Source organism: Bacillus rossius, chromosome 6 (assembly GCF_032445375.1).
Source record: "Bacillus rossius redtenbacheri isolate Brsri chromosome 6, Brsri_v3, whole genome shotgun sequence".
Lineage (NCBI taxonomy): Eukaryota > Metazoa > Arthropoda > Insecta > Phasmatodea > Bacillidae > Bacillus > Bacillus rossius.
The window spans coordinates 15,165,685-15,185,258 of NC_086334.1; the positions used below are offsets into that span (position 1 = coordinate 15,165,685).

At 36.7% G+C, this 19,574-nt stretch overlaps 1 protein-coding gene across 50 annotated transcripts in view; it reads left to right on the forward strand.

The window, feature by feature from the left end:
• The window catches only part of LOC134532697 (myosin heavy chain, muscle), a 113,709-nt gene that overhangs the window by 25,185 nt on the left and 68,950 nt on the right, over positions 1–19,574 (forward strand). For 19 of the 50 annotated variants that reach the window (XM_063369415.1, XM_063369414.1, XM_063369412.1 and 16 more), the window contains exons 4-14: positions 630–786; positions 2,585–2,612; positions 3,206–3,314; positions 4,074–4,166; positions 4,639–4,702; positions 5,170–5,268; positions 7,210–7,313; positions 12,351–12,488; positions 13,336–13,455; positions 14,109–14,258; positions 18,216–18,386. In XM_063369415.1, coding sequence (XP_063225485.1) covers positions 630–786; positions 2,585–2,612; positions 3,206–3,314; positions 4,074–4,166; positions 4,639–4,702; positions 5,170–5,268; positions 7,210–7,313; positions 12,351–12,488; positions 13,336–13,455; positions 14,109–14,258; positions 18,216–18,386 — 1,233 coding nt within the window. Of the gene's footprint in view, positions 1–629; positions 787–2,584; positions 2,613–3,205; positions 3,315–4,073; positions 4,167–4,638; positions 4,703–5,169; positions 5,269–6,234; positions 6,339–7,209; positions 7,314–12,350; positions 12,489–13,335; positions 13,456–14,108; positions 14,259–16,159; positions 16,331–18,215; positions 18,387–19,574 lie in introns of all 50 variants that reach the window. The other 31 variants (XM_063369430.1, XM_063369413.1, XM_063369427.1 and 28 more) reach the window with 5 other exon arrangements.

Sequence of the window (19,574 nt, forward strand, 5' to 3'; positions counted from 1 at the left end):
CGTTTGTTTTACGCTTCGAATTTTAATTTCTTATTGAGTCAGATAAAATGCGCAGACATTTCTACAGTTACGTATCAGCTGAATAAAAGAGATAAAAAATGTTTAGCCTTAAAGACGCACAACACAAAGTAAAAAATTACTACAGTTTACATACGATTTACTCTTTGAAACATACAGAGAGAGTCGGAAAAAAAAGCAATTAAATTTTGGTAGCCCTCCTTTTTTTACGTTATAAATTCTGTTTTGTATGTCTTTCTTTGAACTTTTAAACAGCGCGAATCCGCATTATCGAGAAATAATTCAAAAGATGTGTTACTGAAAATTATTAATTTTAGGATACTTTCCCCCATCGTTCATAAAAATCAAATAAAAAACATTATTAAGTATTTTAAAAGCAATAACTATTGAACTGTCTTTATTTCAGTTAAAGCCCACACCGTGAAGTTGTCTATAAATGTTCATTTGTGTCCTAAGTTGGTGAAAAATTAAAAAAAATATATTCACGTCTGAATTTAGTACTTAATGGTGGAGTTATTGTTGAGTGCGAGCGAGATTGCGAGGTGACGATGTCCGCTGGCCCGCGCGAGACGCGTGGCTTGACAGTGTTGTTGTGTGGCGGTCCCTCGCAGACCTACTCCGGCCTGTTCTGCGTGGCCATCAACCCTTACAAGAGGTACCCCGTGTACACCCTGCGGTGCGCCAAGCTGTACCGAGGCAAGAGGAGGAACGAGGTGCCGCCCCACATCTTCGCCATCTCCGACGGAGCCTACGTCAACATGTTGACCAGTGAGTACCGCCTCTCTTCGCACTCCACGCAGATATTCCTGCACATCTGCACGTAGCCTTAAGGGGCCCGCCTACCTGGGCACACACACGGTGTGCAGAGCTTCAGGAAAAACAACGCGATTTCAAAACTACTCAAGATATCCGAGTGGGGCCTATTTACGAATAGCATTTAAGAGTTCGCTGAGGACCGAAAAGTACTTTTAATTTCGGATTAAGTTTTTAAACTGTATTTTTAGAAGCGTTAAAATGCCTAAAACGCGTGTTTTCAGAGTAATTTTTAGGCATAAAACAATCAGTACAGATTCTTGAAAGCACTTAAGGGGCTTGCATAACACCTTTATCTTCATTTCTCCGCCATAAAATGTTACGGTCACCGCTTAAATTTCACAGTTATCCTGTGACGACGAGACGAATGCGCGCCAGTTCAGAGACTTGCGCTTAGAGGCTATACCGCGCTAGAAGCACCAGCGAGCGTCGCGCTTATCATCCCGCCTCACTAACACACATTCACCCCTGACGAGGCGGGCCCCTTAAGGCCCCGCGTGGTGTCTCCAATAACACGCTGAAGGCGTATGAGTAGGGACCGGAAAAATTCGCGAATTCATTTCGCGACAGGCTAAAATACAAATAGTTATACCTCAGTGATGCCTCTGCTATTGGCTCACAACTCACCTGGATGACTCTTGGGCCAATGAGAAAACGCCCGACCAAAGCTTTATCGAATCACAGGCTGCTACGTTGGGACGCCTCACAAGACAGCAGCCAATGAGTGGGTGGAATTTGACCGAGTGTACATACGTAGAACTATGGAGTTCATCCTACAGGTCATTGAACCCGCGAATTTTTCCAGTCTCTACATATGAGTAGTTGTGTTTCGTATTCCGTTATTTAACAATTTTTTATTTTTAGAAAAAGCGTGCGCTCAGAATCCTTTTTTAGGCATGAAACACCCATTACAGAGATTCCTGAAACCACTCAAGTGACATGCATTACACCTTTATCTTCATTTCTATGCCATATAATGTTACGGTTCACGCTCAATTCTCATTGTTGCTCTATGCACGTCGAGAAGACTCCGTGCCAGTCCACAGTCTTGCGCTTAGAGGCGATACCGCGTTTGAAGCACCAGCGAGCGTCGCACTTAATCATCCCGCCGCGCTAACACAGATACAAACCTGACTAGGTGTGCCCTATAAAACTACGTAAAGATGGTCGCTTGTGGGAAAGAGAGGAAATAACTTCACTGCCCGCAATGGCAAATGAAGCAGTGGCTTTTTGCTGTTGGATACAATTTCATGATAGATTCCTTAAGCTTATTATTCCAATGCTCTCATAGATAAGTGCCACTAAGCAGTGTCATAATATCAATGTAAGAGTAGTTTCAGGAAATTTAGGCTAATTTTTTTTAAATGTTGCAGCGTAAATTATTAATTACCTCAAATTAAAGTGATCTAAAATTAAAGTTTCCTGATTTTATGTATCAAGTAAGCACTTTCTCAGAAAGAAAATGAATAGACAAATCACTAGGCAGTAGAATGAGTGTTTTCAATCTTAAAAGAAAATATAATAATTTTGCTGCAAGATTTAAATGAATACCCAAAATAAACTAACTATAAATATTTAGAAAACCAGTGACTACGTTCAAATGTTTGGGTTTTTTTTCAAGTCATTCTGCATGTTTTGCATTTACATTAATAAAAGAGTATCCTACATTTACGTTTAAGTCAATATTGATGCTAAATATTTAGCATCCTGTTTCTTCTACAAATATAAATTCTTTGGTTTTTCTTCTTTTCAGACCGTGAGAACCAGTCCATGTTGATCACGTAAGTTACTATTTACACTGCTCTTCATGAAAATAAAATGTTCAATTTACGCTTTGAATTTAATTTACTATTTAATCATCATAATACATAGACATTTCTAAAGTTACATATTAGCTGAATAAAAAGGATAAAAACTGTTCAGCCTTAATGGCTACTACAGTTTACGTTCAATTTACTGTTTGAAACACACAGGGCAATATCAATGGAATTCAGTTTGATTTTTGTAGTCCTTTTTTTACGTTATGATGTCTGTTTTTAAATCTTTTTTTCAACTTTTAAACAGCGCGAATCTGTATCATCGTTAAATAATTCAAAAGTTGTGTTACTGGAAATTAATAATTTTAAGATTTTTCTTTGCTATCGTTCATAAGAATATAAAATATATTTTGTGAATTAAGTACTTATATAGCAAGAACTCTTGAACTGCCTTTATTTCAGTTTGAGCTTACGCTGTGAAGTTGTCTAGCAATGTTCATTTGTGTCCTAGGTTGGCAAAAATTAAGAATAATTACATATGAATGTTGCCCTTTCCTTTTTTTGTTTTGTTTTAAAAGTGGTCCAGTAATTCACGAACACTGTTCTCTTGTCCACAGAGGAGAGTCCGGTGCAGGGAAAACTGAGAACACGAAGAAAGTAATTGCGTACTTCGCCACTGTAGGTGCCAGCAGCAAGAAAGAAGAATCAGCAAGTGACAAAAAGAAGGTAAAGAACTTTTGGAACTACAATAAACCCTCAAATGAATAGCGATAGTCTTCTTTTTTTTCTGTCATTACGCTCAGGACCCAGCTTTTGGGATATAAATCAAGATTTTTAGCGGTCTTCTCTCGATTAAAAATAATCTTTAATGATTTTAAATTTGTGAATCATTTGGAAAATACCAAGTCATCTGTAAACCTTCTAACGAATCAGTCAACATTTCTAGCATGCAATAATTTAACACTATTAATAAAATCACAAAGGATTGATTTTTACTTGACAAAAATGTGAAAACGGTGCTTGTAACGACAAAAATGTTTGATTAAATTTAATGACTGTAATTTAAAACCACATTTATCAATTACAGATAAGTTGTGATAGATATGTTGAAAACTGGTTGAATGATGTAAAATGATATCCCATGAATAATAATTACGGGATGGTTTTTTTTAGTCATACTACCCCTTAATATTGATGTTTTCAGAGTATCGCCTGCTCTATGGTTCCTCTACAAAATCACACAATAATGCTCATTATATTTGGGTAGATTTTCTTACAGCTGAGCAATACTTAGTAAAAAAAAAATTAAGTTTGTAAGCACAAGTATCCTCAATATGTCCCGATGAAATTGTTGTTTAATCTTTAACAGCGTATGCCGCGATCAGTACTCAGCTGTACATATTTTAATGGAGATATTTTCTCAGAGAAACCCTTTCCCGCCCTTGAGTAAACTCAAGTGACGTGCAAATTCTGTTTGTGTTTCAGGGGAGCTTGGAAGACCAGGTCGTCCAGACTAACCCTGTGCTTGAAGCCTTCGGTAACGCCAAGACAGTGCGAAACGACAACTCCTCTCGCTTCGTAAGTATCCTGCAATGACGCCTCTAGCCTACGAGTGTTTCTGACCAATCAAAACTTTTTCTTATTGTTGAAATCCACATATACGTGTAGTCTCATGTTTACTGAAACGAGAAACAAATTTATTGTATTATTTTTTTCACGTAACGTGGGTTATTTTCCCTCACACCAACAAGAGTGGGTAGTGAGGTATTATTTCACTGGTTTTGTGTATATGCTCGTGTAAATGATAATTCAACTTATTTCTGTGCCAAGAATAACACTGCCATAGCAATTAAACTTAAAAACAAATTTCTTCAAGCATTTAAATTAATGTTTCTGTATGTCTTTAAGTGTATATGTGTGCTGGAGAAAATTTTTGCTTCCAAAATGTTCCCCTCAATCGAAAAAAAATTATGTTACACACTAAGGCGATGCATTTTTTTTTCTTTGAACTTAATACCCAAGTGACATAATGTTCTCTTACGTGCTTCAGGGTAAATTCATCAGGATCCACTTTGGTCCTGCTGGAAAGCTGGCAGGAGCTGACATTGAGACATGTGAGTACTCAACACGAATGCTCATGAAAGTGCCGTAGTAAAGCGAAATAGTTTAACTATCACCATTAACAATAGAACTGATAAAACGCAAATTTTTCCAATCTTTACTTGCAAAGCTTCGCTAAATTCATCCACTCTAAAGTAATAATTTGACTTGATATTTAAAAAATTTCCGTTATTTAGAAACTAAATTTACATAGCAATATTTCTGAAACCATTCAGAAAATATAAGTTGGTAGAGTAATTCGTTAAGAGAAAATTAAATTGATTTTAATAATGAAAGTGCATGGGTGTACAGAGCCAATTTTACAAGTGTTTGTTTTGAATTTTGTCAAAATTCTTTCAGTTCTTCCGGCAGCCATTTTTTTTTCGTTAGCGAAAAATTGCTAGTATTGGGCTTTCTAAAATAAAAATAAAACATCACGAAAGTAAATATAACGAACCTGACACGAGTGTTTGGTTGGCAGACCTGCTTGAGAAAGCTCGTGTGATCTCACAACAGTCTCTGGAGAGATCCTACCACATCTTCTACCAGATGATGTCGGGAGCTGTGCCTGGCCTGAAACGTGAGTATATCGTGGCCTTTTCAGTACTCATGTTCCTGCTTGTTTCCTTGTGACTTGAGAACCATATATAAGTACTACGTAATATTAATTTAACCCTTTCAGCTACTCTTTGTCAATTCCTAAGATCTCATTTTCTTTTTTTTATCAAACTATTATTTTATATATTTTATGTTGTAATAATCTTAAGATTCAAATAAAATATCTTTGTAAAATTAATATCTACATTATATTAAATTATAATGAAATTAATTTATTTCGCAGACATAGATTATGATGTGAACTATGATGTACCCCTTGAACACCCCCACCACACCACAAAATTTCATTTTGATAATCCACATGTATTGTTCATTTCATTGAACTAATGGACTGAATGGGTCCATTCATTTCTATAGTACTCAAACTTTAATGTTATTTTGTTTATAATACGTTTATTTATCAAATTTAAGTTATAGTATCACTACAAGACATAAATGAGGTGTGTGACCTTCATAATATTAATGCAGCACTGTTATTGGGCTTGTCCAAAATAAAAATTCAATCTGTGCTGGTATTTTTTTTATATAACCTTTCGATGACAACCACAACAAATTTGAAGATTTTATGTTGTAACATTTTGCAGCATATGATCACCATGTCTCTTCTGGTGGCCTGGTTCCGCCAGTTCCACGGAATTTATAATCAATTTCTGTTTTCAGGTTATGGCTTGGCGTCACGAACTTGTAACTAGATATTACTGTGTTAGGTTATGTAGCGTCAACATTTAGAGTTGCTGAGCAGCTGAATTAAGTATATTAGATATAATGACTTTGATAATTTGTGTTCTTTGCATTAAAAAAAAGCATTCTTTTGTTCATTTATTTGACAGCTAATTGTGCATAACTGCCATATGTTTCTAAAGATAATTTTGTGCTGATGGTAATGTGATTCAAATGTCTCACCCGATGTAATTTCTTGTCGCCCCAGAGATGTGTTTGCTCACCGATGACCCCCATGATTACTACTTCATCTCCCAAGGGAAGACCACTATTCCCAACGTCGATGACGGCGAGGAGTGTACACTGACGGACGTAAGTCGCGGGTCCTTGCCTGCGGGGTGTCCGAGAACTCAGATCCGGGCCGCTAGGCCCTTGTCTTCACGCTCTGTCTTGACTTGTCGAGTTACACAGCTCAGGAGTTCCACTTCTTGACTCCGGTTTTTATTTCCCCCCCCCCCCCCCTTGCAACCTCGAGCACGACTTCAGCCTCATAAACCCTTCATTCAGGACTTGGCATCCTACCCTGATTCCCCTAGCCTCGGTCCCAGGGATTTGAGACTCCCGAGTAGACAGTGAGTGCATGATGCTTTCTTTCGGTTGTCGAGTCGGGATTTTTTTTCGCTTCCTTCCTTTAAGCGGTTCTTCCGCGTATTTTGGAGCAACTATAGTGTGTACGACGACATTTTTAAGTACATTTTCTATGCGGGAACTCCAACAGTGGACCAAACACACTACTAGTGTTGTTGCTTTTCTATTAATAATAGTTTCAAAATATATGTATATTTCTTGTTTAGCTTCATAATGCGCTTTAGCATCTTGCTCCATCTAGATAACTTGAAAACAGCTTATACTTGAAAACTATGTTACATCATTATTCACCCACAACGATACTGAAAGACATTCAAAAGAAAGCAGTTAATGAGAAACTTAACTAATAGCTCCACGCTGGAACATTCCGAGCTTTTAAGTAAGTTTCTGCACCTCACCTTGGCCACATGGACACCAAAAAAAAAACACCTTAAACAGGAGTGTTTTTAGCACCTTCGGAACTCTGCGCAAAGCAGACCCCCAGCAACAATCATGGACTGTTGCTGTGGAAGTCGCAGACTGTTGAAGTTGGCTGGTTGGCACTCGGTTGCTGCAGCAGTTGTGTCGCATGTGGTGTGTTGTTTGCCCCCCGCAGCGATGTGTCTGCTATCCAACAACGTCCACGACTACTACTTCGTGTCGCAGGGAAAGACCACCATTCCCAGTGTAGATGATTCCGAAGAAATGCTCATTACTGATGTAAGTGACTGAGGAAACATCACTACTGCTTCTTCCGCCTTTCTCTTCTTCCAGCTGATTGTGGAGCTGCCTTGCGAATAATGCTTGACCTTGACAAGTGATTCATAGCTAAGGCTTAATAATACATGGTAATAACCTTACGTTACTCATGATTATTATATACACATTTAAATATACATCATAGTGATGTAATATTGTTAATTTCGAGTATTAGAAATTTTCAGTAAAAATGGAACATAATAAATGACTTAATGGAGTGGTAAGAGATCAAAATATATAACAATACTATCTTATTGTGACGTATTACTTAACAACTGAAAACTTTGGAGAAAAATTTTCCTTTTTTAAATGTTAAATTCATAAATAGTATTTAAATACAAATGTACTATTATCTGTATCTTCTTACCACAGTAACTGCTCATTTCTTTGGACATAAAAATTTTAACCTCGCTTAAAGTCCTGTCTTCCTTTGCACATAACTTAAATGCAAGTCTTTAAAACCATCTTCTTTTGTTATATTTATTTTACCCTTTTATAAACAAGTAAATTTTCCTGTTCCTGTGAGTCATGATATTTTTTTTTTATTTGGTGCGATGTGCAGTAACATGTAAGCAGTCCATTATAGTAAGTGTATTTGAAAGTTACTTCACACTCCAGGACATAAGTGACATTCGTTCAGTGACTAACGCTCTGTCCCCTTCTGGACCCTTTTCTTGTAGTTGGAATGACAGTTCGCTGACCACACGTGTCAGTCTCGAGACTGTTCGCGTCCCTGGCCATTCACAGCGCGGGAATCCCATTACTATAGTCGACGGTCTCTCTGCTTTATCCGACTGCGGCTTGACGAACACCAACTACTTTCAACAGCAGATAACTCTGTATCGCAGGATTGGACGAAAACGAAAAAAAAAAATATATTTGAATAAATAACTTGGTTGATATAAATGATTTTTAAATCCATCATAAACGTTCGGTATTATTCAGCACAATGACTATTATTAAATTAAATAGTAGCTCCTTAGTTTATGTCATTGTCGTAAACGTGGGCAAGCCTGCTTACTTGACACCTTTTATGATTTCAAAAAAAAATTTTTAAAAAAAATTCAAATTCTGGGTAGCTAATTCCTAATATTTGACTTTATTTCAAGATGTACTTCCTGCCAATGGCAAATTTTTTATGTGTGCGCTTCTTTATGCATTTACAGACTGAGGAAATCGCCATACCCAAACTTGCGTTTTGTGGAGAACCTGAGTTTCATGTGGTGTGGTGTTTTGACCATAAATCTGGTTTTTTTTTTTTTTTGCTTGCACACTGCACAGTGTGTTGCTTGTCACTGTCGCAAGCTGAGTGTTTTTTTTTTTTTTTTTTTTGCTTTCGTGTCGCTTCCAGTGCTGTCTGTGTTCTTGTGGGAAGGAGTGGCTTGTGTCTGAGAGTTTCCCCAATATCTCACGAATGAACAGATGTATTTATTGTGATACTTTGGCGGTAACTGTCACGAGCCGCTTCTTCTTCTTCCTTCGTAGCTTTAGCGTCCTGCATTGCTTCGCGTCTATGCACTGCGCATACAGAACATGTCTCACTCAACGTACCAAAATAGTAAAAAAAATTGCGACTGCCTTACAGTTGAAACCAATTTTGGTTTGTTTTGTTTTTTTCCACAGGAGAAAATTATAACAAATATTATTTTAAAGAAGCAATCAAATAAATTTATATTTAGTTCACTTCAATTAAACCTGCGATACTTTTTCAAACAGTAAGTAACACCATACTTTCCGTTAGTTATTTGACTTATAATTCAACTGATTTTATATTTGATTTCATAAACTTGACAGATTACATCAAGCTTCTCAACCACACAAACCTTTCATGTGAGATGTTCACTCAGCTCAGTTGTGTAAAGTTCTTCGTTAATTAGTTCGCGAATACATTCCGGACTTTATGTTGCGCTAGAATATTTCACACGTGGTTAAAACTGGTACTGTGAGACATGTCCGCTCATTTCTTCATGTGCTTTTGCTTTTTTCCCTTCCAGAGCATTGTCCCATGTGATGTGAAATACTTGTGCAAATAAGTATCTAAATGTGTTGCTTTGTAAATTTCATTATTTTAATTTATAAATAGTATATTTTCGGGTAAGTGGATGCTTAAAGTACAAATGGGTATTTACGAAGGTGTTCAAAATTGTGGCAGTTAAATTTAACTTGATTTTGATCTTTGAGTTATTTGTCTTAATTCGACAACCAATTGGACAACACATTCTTGGGACTTTGCCAAAGCAAAGATCAGATGAAGCAGAGGGAGATTCTTCACGTAATTAATCTCGTGTATAAGGAAAGCTAACCAAAGAGTTTCGCGTTTTCTCTCAGAGATGTGCATGTTGTCCGACAACTTCTACGACTACATGACCATTGCGCAAGGCAAACTTACAGTTCCTTCTATGGACGATGGTGAGGAAATGGAGCTCACTGACGTAAGTACTGATCTCCGGAAAATAAAACCACCGGATTAGTTATGCTTTCGCTAATTTCCTCGTATATTCCGTTGTAATACCTTCATTTTTAGTGAATTATTCCATTTAGACTTACACTGATTGTAAAATAGCTAACAAAAATCATTCCACCTACGTCTTCCTCAAAATGCATTGATATATATAGAAATTTATATTTTAGTATGTAAATTATTTTTGAATTTATTTTTGATCCTAATATTCCCTTAGTTACAGAAGAGAATATTCTCTAACAAATTTGCGTAGGTATTAAGTTTCTTTCGATTGAAGTACATGCTAGTGAATGGAGTCACTTTATATATATTTTTTGTTTCCCATAATTTAACTTTGAAAAAACCCCAATTTTACATTAATTAGAAGAAAGCATTTGCCTCGTATTTTTACAGTAAATATTTTATATCCTACACTAGTAGACGAAAACCTCTTTAAAAAGTTGCTATGAAATGTATAATTTAATTTAAAATACCTAATATTCGGGAGTTTAAAATGTGTTCGTAAGTCATCCTCAGCAACATTTATCTGTTTTTTCTCCTAATAATATTTTTTTCTAATTGCATCTTAATTTTAATGTTTTTATGATGTATTTGTGAATTTGTGAGTATTTATAGATCAAAGTTAGTTAAAAATACTAACATATAAACTTTGCTGAACATTGTCTAGTCATTGAACAAAATATTTACATAAACTCTGAATCGAATGCTAATATATTGATGGTTGTAATTTACACCATACGTGGTAAATGATGTTCTTAATAACCTCTTGCGTGCAAAAACCGTCAATTTAAATGCAAGTATTTCATTCGTACCGAAAACACAATTTGTTACTGAACGACAGTTTACTCGCTTATTGGTATTGATCTTGTTATAGACCGTCTCACCATTAGATGGTAGTACACGGCTTATGGCGCGCACTGTTGCCATATCTCCACCACGTTACGAAGAAGTTCAGATGGATGTACTTCTTTGGAATTCTGAGTGCACGGAAATCATTTTAAGTAACAATTTCAGCGATTTATAATGTTTTAGGCCTATGCCTACCATCACGCTAATAATCTGTAATAAATCTCCTCATTTTAACTTTAAAAAATAAATAATCACACACACAGTCATTGTTGCGAATTCATAAAAAATTTAAAAAAACCTTACCCAATAATTTAAATTTCAAATACCTATTACAATTAGCAACAGCGCGCGCATAAACAAGGACAGCGCTTACGGCAGTCGGCTTGTGTTAGGAAGATAGAGAAATCACCCATTTACTTGCACACTGCACTCTAAGAGTGGGACGCTCTATATTTCTTGTACATGGAAAAAATTTCAGTGTCTATTTTTAAAATATTGTTGTTTCGCTGAAAAAATATATTAACATATACTGAACACAAAACTCAAGAATTTACGAAAAATTCATTATTCCAGTTACGCTTCCGTCACGAAATAATGCAAACATTATCAAAATTATTTTATTAAACAATCGATGTTGCAAATTAGTGTCTCAAAATCGACCCTAATAAATATTTTTTTGTGGTGACGTAAAATTTCTTAGTGGTCTCGAAAAAAAAAAAAAGAATTCTCAGTGACGCCAAACCTTTGCTGACGTTGAATAAGGAATTTCATGAACTCCGCAGAATTATTTTTGCTGTCGACACGAAATATTCTGTCGGGGTCCACACACTATTAGAAATCACAGTAAATTTACGGTTTTTTCAACGAAAAATCAACATGGAATAAACGTCGTGTAAGATAGCTGGGTCTTCGTATAAAAAACCGCAGTATTTTGATTTTATAGTAAGAACACATGTAGACGAAATAAAATAGTGTTTTTTTGCAAGAGTCTTAATAATATATTTTTGTACTGTTTTGATAGTATGCAAATCTTAGTTTCACGGATTCATTCCGAAAGCCGATACACTTAGTACCTACCCGTGAATGTACGAAAAATCTTAGTTTCACGGATTAATGCTGAAAGCCGATACACTTAGTACCCGTGAATGTACGAAGAATCTTAGTTTCACGGATTAATGCTGAAAGCCGGGACACTTAGTACCCGTGAACGTACGAAGAATCTTAGTTTCACGGATTCATGCCGAAAGCCGATACGCTTAGTACGCGTGAATGTACGAAGAATCTCAGTTTCACGGATCCGTGCTGAAAGGCGATACACTTAGTACCCGTGAATGTACTAAGGATCTTAGTTTCACGGATTCGTGCTGAAAGCCGAGACACTTAGTACCCGTAAAATGTACGAAGGTTCCCGGATGATTTGTAGGCGTAGTTGCCAAGAGCGTCGTCAGGATGGGGGGGTGAAGGGGGGCAGTTGCCCCCCCTCCCCCCTAGAGCCCTAGAGATTCAACAAATGTAGCCAAATGCAAAAAAAATACATACTCTTCCCACAACTTGCCCCCCCCCCCCCCTTCCCAGGCCATCGGCTGGTCACGTCCTTAGTTCTTCGTAAATTTACGGAGGGAAAATGGTTTTTAAGGGTGTAAGGGAATAGTTCCTGACCGAGCCGTGTGCGCGTGTGTTGCGAGCAGCAAGCCTTCGACGTGCTGGGCTTCACGCAGCAGGAGAAGGACGACATCTACAAGATCACGGCGGCCGTCATGCACATGGGCGGCATGAAGTTCAAGCAGAGGGGTCGCGAGGAGCAGGCCGAGGCGGACGGCATGGCGGTGAGTTACTGCACTGCTCCCGTCACTACTTCTCCGTCAAAATGTAAAACAAATGTTTGTTTGGTCTGCTTCGCGAAATTCTTCACACCGACAACAGCATAAACCAGTGTGTCCAGAAGCATGAGAATTTGGCACAAGAGCTCTAAGAATAAAATTTTTTTTTTACAATTTACCCACCAAAAGGGCTTAAATAGGGGATGAAATTGTGTATGGAAATTTGTCGTTCAAGTTAAAATATATATATATATATATATATATATATATATATATATATATATATACAAAATCTGTTTCATTTGCAGCAGCGTTTTTGGTGAAAAAATAAATAAATTTTTAATTTGTGTTTAAAATATTTTGTATCCCGTTAAATACCACGTGCAAGAATTATTTGTGGGAATATGAAGTTTTTAAGAAAAAATATATTATAATAAATGTTTTCTATTTTTTCTCTTAAGTTTATATTCGAATTCGAGGACATTTTGATGTTTGTTTTCTGATTCGAATCCAACTTTAAAAATAAAAAAAAACTTTCCGATTGTCCTCGGGTTGTTCCTTAGAACCATCCATACCAGCTGCCACGGAAGACCTTCCGAGGACAATTCCATCGCGCGATAGTTTTCTTGGAATGTCTTCCGTGGCAACAGCTGGTTGAAGTTGTGAACATTCAGGTTTTTTTTGCTGCCGGTGGGTGTGGTGGGCTTTTTAAACCCAAGTCCTGTCCTGGTTGATTTCCAGTGTTACGCATACTTTAGCAGGAAACCTTGTTCCGTTGGTATTTCTCGGACCTCGTGTGTGTTCCTCTGCCCGGGCGAGAGCCTCACTTGGACGTGTTCTGCCCCCGCCGCAGGAAGGTGAGCGCGTGGCCAAGCTGCTGGGAACGTCCCACGAGGACCTCTACAAGAACCTGCTCAAGCCCAGGATCAAGGTCGGCAACGAGTTCGTGACGCAGGGCAGGAACAAGGACCAGGTGGGTCGGCGCGCGCGTCTCGTCTGCCGCGGAGCTCTACTATCTTTTTTTTGACGTGACAAAGTCTAATAAATAGATGAACGCCGGCTGCACGCACGAAAAAGTATCCCATTACGCACATGGTCCCGTTACGCTGTGTCCCGTTACGCTCATTGTACGCTTGCGCCGCATCTATCTCTCTTCCACTCGATTGGCCTATGCGTCCGAGGAGAAGAAAGACAGCGGCAGCACACAACTTGCATCTACACGTGAACTGTTTCGTCGACTGTTTATAAAGTGAAGTGAAAAGTTAATGTGGTTTTCATTGCTTATTACAACAACAATTTCGGCAGTAAAGGTTAATTATTCTTGCATTTTAAAAATCTGATTACTAGTATAATTTCAAGTATTTATTCTTGTATTATTAAAATAAAAATGATTCAATTTTATTCATAAAAGTATGCAATCATTTCATCAATGTTTTGTTATGACGTTGTCACGTTAAACTATCGTCCGTAAACCGACTTTACAGACAACCAATTTATATATATATATATATATATATATATGGGTTCATGGGATGGAGTTTCTTTGCTCGTGATATTTAATTTACTTTAGCCGGCCAGTTAGTTGCGCTGCAGTTTGTGTACGCTCGGTCGTATGTGGTTCCGCAGGTGTCGTACTCCGTGGGCGCCATGGCCAAGGGCATGTTCGACAGGCTGTTCAAGTGGCTGGTGAAGAAGTGTAACGAGACCCTGGACACGAAGCAGAAGAGGCAGCACTTCATCGGTGTGCTGGACATCGCAGGCTTCGAGATCTTCGACGTGAGTCCTTCTCCCCGGTCCCCTCCTTGCAGCTGCTGGAGGCTCCGCCCCCCCCCCTCCCCCTGAGTGGTGTTCCAGAACTCCCAGCTGCGAGCCGCAGTTCCTTGTCTCTCTTTTCACCGCGGAACGCGCCGATCATCGCCCTGTCCAAGGCGAAGTTAGACGCGGGAAATTTAAAAAAATATATATTATAATAATAAAAATTTGATTGGTATGACCGGGCTAAAAAAAAAGCGTGTTAACAAGAATCCAATGTTTCATTGTTTTATTTATAAGTATGTATTTTTCCACATATATCTGGAAAAAAATTAATCATGCGCAATTTAAGCTGCTTCTTCTTAATTAAATTTGATTATCAGCGTATATATGTATGTATATTTAAATAGTTTCAGAACTTTATCATCTCTGAAAATTAATTTTCTTTCCGAATGGATCTCGACGATTCTCTCTGGCTTGCTGCTAACTTGGAAATGTATGAGAAATCTTGCAGTATTACATCTCCAAAACATTAAGAATGTATCTATACATAAAAATATAAAATATATTCCGACAAGTGAATTTCGTTTATAAGAAACTTTATATGTCTGATTCATTAAATTTGAGGCGGATGGAAGTCTGTATTTCGTAAGCCACCCATTGACTTGAATTTTCACGTTCTGGAATACAGTTGAGATTTCATACAACTTGATATGAACCAAGCACATTATTGGGTCTATCTGGAACACCACTCTAAGAATGCTTGCTCCAATAGTACGTTGTGAGATTGTCAAAATCTAGAGTAAATCACTCTGTTTCAATTTAATTTCACTTACAATAAAATTGAATAATTACTATGCCTTTCAATGTGAAACTAAGTAAATCATATTGCTTAGAAAGCTTCATTTTTATTAAAGTTTAAATATCATGCTTTGAAAAACAGTTTTTTTTAGCAATAACAGGTTCAAAGATTCTCAGTTATATTTTTGTAGATTATACAAATACGTTATTTGCTAATTCATTTACTTTCTACCCCAGGTTGGAGTCATTGTAATGTGCAATAATATAAGAATTAATCTAAAGCCAAAACTTTACTGTGTTGTTTGTTTCTGTGTTTTGTTTTCATGTTGCTGAGGAGAGTCTGGGACAGACCTTAAACCAGACATGCATCACATATTTAAATCAAGGATTCCAGACAAATGAGATTTTTTTCAGAGATGTAATAAAATGAACGAGTTCTTCTTCCTGAGAAGTTTAACGAGATACAAAGATGTATTTTGATGCTAACCAGTATAATTATACATCAATTAGTGTATGATTTTACGTACTTAACCCAATTTGTAATAGACTTTCGTAAAATTTGCTTTTTAACCAACACATAAAATTCTGCACGCTTATCTTAATTGATAAAAAGTAATAATTAGACTGAAGCTATATTTCTGGAATATATCGTGGGGTTTTTAGTTGGTAACTAAGAGCATTTTTTCTTGCACTATGTTTATTCAATTATCAAATATATAGTGGTGTAGTTATAGTGGTGCTTTATTATTTTTCGATAGGGAATACATAAATGTTCGTTTCGGTTTTACAATTCTATTCACATACAGAAGATAATTTTGCTACTTATAATTTAAAAGTAAAACAAACTTCTTAGAAATATATCACAGTTGTTTCAATGTCATAATGTATCATTTTAAAAAAATAGTCAATGCGTGTTTAGAATTTTATGTAACTATTTAATTTTAGATTTCCATTTTACAGCTAGTGTTCTAATAGTTTCAGATAAACTAGTGCCTAAGCATTTCTTTCAAAATTGAACTAATTCAAAGTATAACATGTAATTATTTACTAATGGTAATTCATTGTACTTAACCTCGAAGTTTACAGTATGTATAACCATTTTGGGCGCATGTTAATGTTTGTAGTACAATGGCTTTGAACAACTCTGTATTAACTTCACCAATGAGAAACTGCAGCAGTTCTTCAACCACCACATGTTTGTGTTGGAACAAGAAGAGTACAAGAAGGAAGGCATTGTCTGGGCCTTCATTGACTTCGGCATGGACTTGCTTGCTTGCATTGAACTTATCGAGAAGGTAGAACTTGAATCCCTTAGAAAGTCATTCGGTACTAAAAGGAACACTAGAACCCATCTCTAGCGGAATTTCACAGTCAACTTGTCGTCATAGCATTGCATTGGATCAGGAATTTATCTTTATTCGGAAAACTATTTTGGGATGAATATAAAAAGGTGTTTATCTCCAACTAACCCAATGAGTAAGAACTGAAGCAAGCTCTACAGCATGAGGCATGCAATTTCCTTCATTACTAATATTATCATCTCACACATAACGCAGAGGATGCTGTGATGTTGAGAGTGGATATCTAGAGATCAAAATGTAAATTGTGACATACCAGTGCTCTCATATTGTTTTCTTTCCAGTTCACCCGCAAGTGTAGATCCTGAAAATGTTTACAGTAAGTTAACTGTACCAAATATGGCCCAGTTATCTGTATAGCCCACAAGCTGTCATTTTGTTGTAAACACTTTTATCCGCATTGGATCACAATAGACTAGTGCCACGTGATCGTCCTTTTTTTATCTATATGTGTTAGCCGCCTGAGAGGCATTAAATCTTGAACCTTAAGTGGGCTGTATTAGGCACAGGTACCTTACATAAATTTGTACTGTACTTCTCTACAGTGAATTGTTTATTTCCGTTTCACCTTTCCCGACGAACATAAATGTTGCCCTCTCCTTTAATGTTCTTTTTTACAGCCAAATTATATTCTGCCATTAACTTTAGCTCTTCCTTTTATGTCAGAACTTTGTATTTCAAAGTTCGGCCTTCCTTGGTTTAAGAAAGCAATGAAGCTACCTCACAAGACATGAGGATCCATGCACTAAGTCTCCATGTTCTGTAGATCGTGAATGCATTTCCTTACCATTTATTTCGTTGATATTATTACCGTTGGGATAGACCTTTACCTTCATCTAAACCCGTAGAAAGTTCAGCGGGTCTGGCCCAGTCATTGATAACATCAATGGAAAACTAAAAAGTTTCTCAACCACCACATGTATGTGTTGGAACAAAAAAACACAATAGTACCTGTATTACCTTCAGCATGATTTGCTCCCTTTGATTTATATCGTACAAACGTATAATCGTTATTCCTTAGACTCTATTTTGTTTTACAACTTAACTTTGAAACCCTTTGCTAGTGTAATTTTATAGTTTTGAAATGGTTATTCGACAATAAATGTTAAAATAGTCCCAAAAAAATTTCAGTCGAGATTATTATCGCAAAATTATTTTGTAGACAGTTGTGAATTCTGCTAGATTTCTTTAGTACCATAAATTATACCAGTAATTAGAAACGCTCCACACATGTAAACTAGCACTTATATTGATGTATTTTGTAATATATAAGAAAAGTAAGTATTTCAGCATGAAGCATGGAGCCTTCCTGTATGACTATTAAACATTTATTTCTCACGCATATCGCAGGAGTTGCCGCGACAGTGAGAGTGATTCCTTCAAGACAAACTATAATTGTGACATAATTGAAAGTGTATTACTTTTTTTTTCAGGCAACCTGTTTGTGATGATCCCGAATGATTTTATCGTAGTTAGTTTTGTCTTTGTATTACTCTTTCTTTACAGTGAAGCATTTATATCCATTTTATTTGTATCAGTCCTTGTAACTTCTCCTCTCGCAAATTACTTTGCAGCCAAACGAGTTATCGTACTAACTGTCCTTCTGTAAAGGCATTGGATCGCCTTCGTACAAAGTTCCACGATATCTGTAATGTGGTAATATTTACAGTTGATTGTTCTCCCTACTTTTATTCCATGTTAGCTGCCTCACAAGACAAGAGTATCTACGTAATTTTTTTTTAACCTTTGAATGCATTCCCTTTGTCGTTTGGTGAAATGTTGTTGTTTGACCTTTCCTTTGCCTTTCTAAACCCGCAAACAGTTCAACGGGTTTGAGCAACTCTGTATTAACTTCACCAATGAGAAACTGCAGCAGTTCTTCAACCACCACATGTTTGTGTTGGAACAAGAAGAGTACAAGAGGGAAGGCATTGAATGGTCCTTCATTGACTTTGGCATGGACTTGGCAGCTTGCATTGAACTTATCGAGAAGGTAGAACCCCGTTTTGACCATGAAACCCTTTTTATACATGCTAAGCAGATACATAATTCCAGCCACTGGTTGGAACATACAAGGCCCCAAGTCACTTCGAGCACATTATGTAAAATGTGAAGAAGCTTGGTTTTCGACTTGGGCCGTATGTTCCGCACAGTATAGCATGAGAAATATCCTTTAAGTTTCGGTACAGTACGTGTCTTTGTTAGGATACTATGTATATACATAAGATACAGTATATACATATGCATCATTTATAAAATTTTATAAGTTTTCCTGAAGTATGTAAGTACAATATACCTGCATGAATTGTATTCAAATTTATTACGAGCATGACATCCAAGTTTATTAATTCAAAACCTGTGTACCAACATACTCTAAACAAATTTGAACATTCTTAAATCACATAGTAACTCCACAAAGTAAAAATAATTTTGGAGTAGAAGTATTTATCTGGGAATAGAATATTAGTTTCCACACTTCCTGTTACTTACCATGTTGCTTAGCACCAATTTAACGATAAATTCCTCAGTCATTAAAAAAAATAGCTTTTCAGGGAGATTGCCAAAATCTTGCATTGTTCACAAATGCATCCTACCATTATCAAAAGATTATCTTATTTTAATTTTTTTTAATCTGGCTCGTCTGAAATTATTTCTGGCCCAAAAACTCCAGACCTCATTTTAATTGTTTTGAAGGCATGCATATTTACTTCATTTCACACACACAATTTTGGGCACAGAAAAATGGCTTCGAGCAACTTTGTATTAACTTCATCAATGAGAAACTGCAGCACTTCTTCAACCACCACATGTTTGTGCTTGAACAACAACTTTACGAGGAAGAGGGAATCGTCTGGGAGAACATTGATTTTGGGGCAAATCTGAAAGCTTGCATTGACATGGTCGAGAAGGTAAACTGATTTTTATGAAAACATGTACCATTAATAACAGTAATTTGCAGTACATACACCTGAACTGATCAAAATCCAAGAGTGTCTGTGTTTTTTTCCCTGTGTTTTGCCTGAATTTGCACTGATTTTTACTTTCTTTTTTAATCTTTTCCAGAGTTTGAAATGACTTTACTGAAGTGATGCTTGCCTCCTGTGGTTTGAGACATATGGGAGAGCTATTCTATCTTGATTTGCAATGCCATAAGATAATAACAGTCAATAAATGCTTCATA